The sequence below is a fragment of the Lynx rufus genome, unplaced genomic scaffold (assembly GCF_022079265.1).
Source record: "Lynx rufus isolate CCGP_SWC_20201006 ecotype Redwood Valley unplaced genomic scaffold, mLynRuf1.p SCAF_17, whole genome shotgun sequence".
Lineage (NCBI taxonomy): Eukaryota > Metazoa > Chordata > Mammalia > Carnivora > Felidae > Lynx > Lynx rufus.
Window position 1 is genome coordinate 9,770,059 of NW_025814831.1, and position 4,721 is coordinate 9,774,779.

General features: G+C 55.2%; 1 protein-coding gene across 1 annotated transcript; it reads left to right on the forward strand.

Moving 5' to 3' along the window:
- Nucleotides 1-272: 272 nt before the first annotated feature.
- LOC124512428 (translation initiation factor IF-2-like) lies at nt 273-1,045 on the forward strand. The gene is made up of 2 exons (XM_047079909.1): nt 273-342; nt 426-1,045. The coding sequence occupies exons 1-2, from the start codon at nt 273-275 to the stop codon at nt 1,043-1,045; spliced, it is 690 nt and encodes a 229-aa protein (XP_046935865.1).
- Nucleotides 1,046-4,721: the final 3,676 nt, after the last annotated feature.

Sequence of the window (4,721 nt, forward strand, 5' to 3'; positions counted from 1 at the left end):
TGTTTTTTCCTGCCATTGGCAACCTGTTTTGTGTCCAGGGAAGAGTTATGGTCGCGTCGGGGACTGATGACTCTACAGACTCAGCACAAAGCAAAAAAAAAAAAAAGGATAAAATGATCGTTGCGCTCTCGCGCTTGGCTGGTCACCGAGGGGGTCTCGCCGCCTTCCTCGGGCTACAGAGGCTGTGGTCTCCACTCAAAGGGGAGAAAGTGAGTTGAGGGGGGGCGCCCCAAGTCACAGGCAAGTTGCAGATAAATCTGCGCCTCGGGAAGATGTGGAATGGAGAACAGCGAGGTTGCCCACCCACCCAGGTCCGCGCGGATCCGGGCTGCACCGCCTTGGGTGCGTCCTGGGGGCTGGAGCGGCGACGGCAGAGAGGGGATGGGCAGGGAGGGGTCGACTCGCACCGCCCTGGCCCCTCGCAGTCCGGAACGAGGTCGGCCGGGCGCGCTCCGGGCGCACGGCCAGCCCCACCCCCGGGCGCCGCGCTCGCCGCCTCCGACGAGAAAAGCCAGGTGGGGACGCCCGGCTCGGGACAAAGGATCGGGACGTAGATCCCCGGCGGGCGCCACCGCCCGGCTGGAATCCTCCCGGCGCGTCCAGCCCCTGGCCCCGAACCTCCCCAAACTTCGCAGCCCGGGGCGCGCGGGGAAGGCGCCCCGTTACCTGCGCGGCCATAAAGGACAGATCCATGGTGTCGCTGGTGTCGCTGCCGCCGCCCGCGCTGGAGTCCTCGCTGCCGCCGCCGCCGCTGCGGGTCCAGCCTCCTGCACAGCCGACCGCGAGCGGGCCGAGCCGCGAGCAGGGACCCCGCACCCCGCCGCGCCGCCCACCTCAGCAGCCCCGGCGTCGCGGCCTCGGCAGCCTCCGCGCTCCGCGCTCCGGACCGAGACCCGGCCGAGGCGGGGGGCGGGGCGGGGCGGGGCTCGGGGGCCCGGGAGCCCCTCCACGTGACCGCTCCCAGCCCCACCCCAAGGGCGGGGCCAGGCGGAACCCCCGCGCGCCCAAGATCCCCTCCCGCGTGGGGGCCGCAGGCGGAAGCTGAGGCCGGAGGTCGCCCGGCTGGCGGGAGCGGGACCTCGAGTAAGACTCTGTAGGCGCCCCTTGGGGCTGGCGTGTGTTGCTCGGGGGCTTGAGGGTCAGGGTCAGCGTGACCCAGCTTTCTGTGCCAGCTCTGCGCCCCGCGTCGGGTGTGCCTCCGCAAAAGGAGGTTTCCATCCTGGCCGGGGCTGTTCTTTCTTGCCCTGCCTCGCCTCCCTTTCCTGAGCAGACCTTCTGGGTTCCATAAAAGTCGTGAGAGCGGACAGCCATGGTCATTAACCCCTCGCTGAAGGGGGGGCGGTGATGAAGGTTGGAGACACCTGCAAGGGGTGCACCTCGCGCCCCTGCATCCTCGCGGCTCCGTGAAGACGGTGCTCCCGGGGGCGGCGTCTCACCTGGAAGGTTCTCTGCAGACCAAGGGTTTGGGCAGTTACCCGCCTGGCGAGCCTGGCCTTGCTCGGGGAGAGGTGGCGGGCGCCCTGACCTCTCCCGGGACTCGGCTCTGAAGAAAAACGGGACAGGAGGTGAGCGGATGTTGGATGGACCACCGTCTCGTGGCGTGTTTTGGTTTTATGTTCTTAAACCCAAACCTCCCACCCCGAGCAGCACCCTGTGGTCAATACCTGTCTCGGGTTGTGGGTCCTTAGATAAGTGTCTCCTCACTGAGTTCCCATCCGTTCTCGCAGTTGCTGAGTCCATTATTAGGTCCTGGCCATGAACTGACCTGTTAAACCACAGTGTCCTCGAAGAGAGAAAACATACTGATGTTACCACACTCAGAGTGACAAGGGGGACCAGAGGACTTAGAAGGTTGTCAACAAAAGCTTGAATGGAGGTATTTAAATCCCTCTACTGATGTATAATTTGCATAAATGCCCCTATTTTACACATACAGGTCGATGAGTCTTGATACATATATACACCCTTGTAACCAGAACTATAATCAAGATATGGAACCTTCCACTCACCCCTACCCAAAAGTTTCCTCTTGCTCCTTTGAAGCCACCCACCTTTCTGTCACTATGGGTTAGATCTGTCTTTTCTAGATTTCTGGAATCGTACGGGTTGCATTCTTTTCTTCGTCTGGCTTCTTCGATTCAGGATGATGTTGTCGAGAATCTTCCATATTGTGGCATGTGTAGGTAGTTAGATTTTGGTGCCTGAATACGGTTCCTGCAAATGGATGGACCACACGTGTTTCAGTCTTTTCTCTTGCTCGTGGACACTTGAGTTGTTTCCAGGTTTTTGGCGATCATGACTCAAACGCCTGTGAACACTGGCATATAAGTCTTTGTATAGACATCTTGTTTCCAGTCTCAAATTGGAATGACTTAGTTGTGTGTTTATGATAGACTGCCAAGCCATTTTACAACGTGCTCGTATGTTTCACATTCCCACCCACAGTGTATGGGAATTCTAGTTCCTTCCTGTTCCCACCAACACTTGATACTGTCTTTGGTTTTAAGTTTTTATTTATTTTTAGAGAGAGAAGGAGGGACAGTGAGAGGGGGAGAGGGAGAATCCTAGGCAGGCTCCCCATTGTCAGCACAGAGCCCGATGCGAGGCTCGAACCCAGCTCCAACCCACCAACGGCAAGATCATGACCCGAGCCAAGGTCAAGAGGCGGGTGCTTAACGGACTGAGTCACCCGGGTGCCCCTTTTGATATTGTTAATTGAAGCCATTCTAGCGGGCCTTGCGGTTTGAATTTGCATTTTCCTGATGACTGATGAACTCAAACATCACTTTCACTTGCTCGCTCTTGGACGTTCATTTGTTTTCTTTGATGAAGGGTCTGTGCCAGTCTTTTGCCCATTGAAAAACATTGGATCAATTATCCTTTATTATTGAGTTGTAAGAGTTCCATATGTGTTCTGGATACAAGTCCTCCGTCAGCTATCTATCTTAGATGTATTTTTTCTCCATCTGTGGTGTTTTTTGTTTTCTGAATGGTGGTGTTTTGAAGAAAAGTTCTTAGTTCTGATGGAAAAGTTCTTAGTTCTTAGTTCTTAGTTCTAGGACCAGGACTAGATTTAAGGAGACACAAATTTCTTTTTTAATTTTTTTAATGTTTATTTTCGAAAGAGAGAGACAGAGCATGAGAGGGGGAGGGGCAGAAAGAGAGGGAGACACAGCATCCGAAGCAGGCTCCGGACTCTGGGCTGTCAGCACAGAGCCTGATGCAGGGCTTGAACTCATGAGCGGTGAGATCGTGACCTGAATCGAGGTAGTCAACCAACTGAACTACCCAGCCGTCCCAAGAAGACACGAATTTTAACGTGGCACAGACTCTCATGTGCCACTCTTCACTTATGTGACCCTGGGAGTGTCTCCTTAAATTTTTTTAAGTTTATTTATTTATTTTGAGAGAGACAGAGACCGAGCGAGCAGGGGAGGGGCAGAGAGATAGAATTCCAAGCAGGCTGCGAGCTGCCGGCTGCAGAGGCCGCTGCGGGACTTGAACCCACGAACCATGAGATCATGACCTGAGTCAAAACCAAGAGTCAGATGCTTAACCAACTGAGCCACCTAGGCACCTCTCCTTAAAGTTTGATTCCTAAGCACCTTGTTGGCCTCTCCCACTGACTAGTAAGCCCCTCACAGGCAGATCTGCACATTAGAAATGCCTCTCTGTGGTTTTGCCCTGGGCGACCTCGTCCAGGCGTGTGATGATCCAGTGAGGACACCCAGACCTCAGCCCTGAGCTCCCGATGGGCATGTCCATCTGTCTACTCGGCACCTTCCCCTGGATGGCCAATGGCATCTCAAATTTAACCTGGCCAGGACTCAGCTATGATTTCCCCCTTCTATCCGGCTGCTCACAGGCAGATAACGTCACTCCCCAGGTCCTCCCTATACAGTTCTGTGTGTTGTGCACTGCACAAGGGGGCACGGCAGATAGGCAAGCAGGAGTTAAAATTCAGCCATGTTCCTCTGGTGGAATCTTGTGTGTGATAAGGGGCTATGTCTATCTAGAAAGAGGGGTGTCTTTGCTCTTCTCCCCAGAGCCCTCGTAAGGACCAGTAGATCCGGTCTTCTGTCTCCCTTACACCCCACTAACCCTCTCATTCTCTGTGCTCTGTCCACACTGGGCTTCCTTCTGTCCCAGGAACACCCCAAGTGTGATTCCTGCAGGGACACAGCCTCTGCTATCCCTTCTGGCTGCACCTGTCTTTCTCCAGATCTTTCCTTTGATGCTTCAGGTTTCAATTCAAAAGCCACCCTTTCCAGGGGGCCTTCCCTGGCTTAAGCAATCTGTCCTTAAAATTAAAAAACACCATTTTTTTTTTTTCCATAGCATTTCTCCACTTTTTAAATGTATTTACTTGTTGGGAGAGGCAATGTGCCAGGGCCCTGAGCATCGAGGTTTCAAGGCACCAGCAGGCTCTAGGTCCTGGCAGCTTGGCCTGGGGACAGAGGAAGGGGACGCATCTATACGTGGCACATTTAGAGGATTTGGGTCCCAGGGACGGTCTCCAGACCACCCTTATGCCAAGTACTGGAATGGAATCCAGGTGCACGGAGAACTGGGGAACCTGTGAGGGGAAACATCCTATTCCCTAAAAGGCTGTCGGCCTGAAGGCCACCACAGAGGGGCGCCTGACCCTGACATTTCGTCTCGCCTCATCCGGGACCTAGAGAGAGAGGGCAGGGGCCACAGTGACCCTGGAGGGGATTCCC

Bases quoted from the DNA above. Each gene is read 5' to 3' on its own strand.
- LOC124512428 (XM_047079909.1), top strand. From the start codon at position 273: ATGTGGAATGGAGAACAGCGAGGTTGCCCACCCACCCAGGTCCGCGCG. The intron at 343-425 runs GTGCGTCCTGGG...GGCCCCTCGCAG, and splicing joins TCCGGGCTGCACCGCCTTGG to TCCGGAACGAGGTCGGCCGG.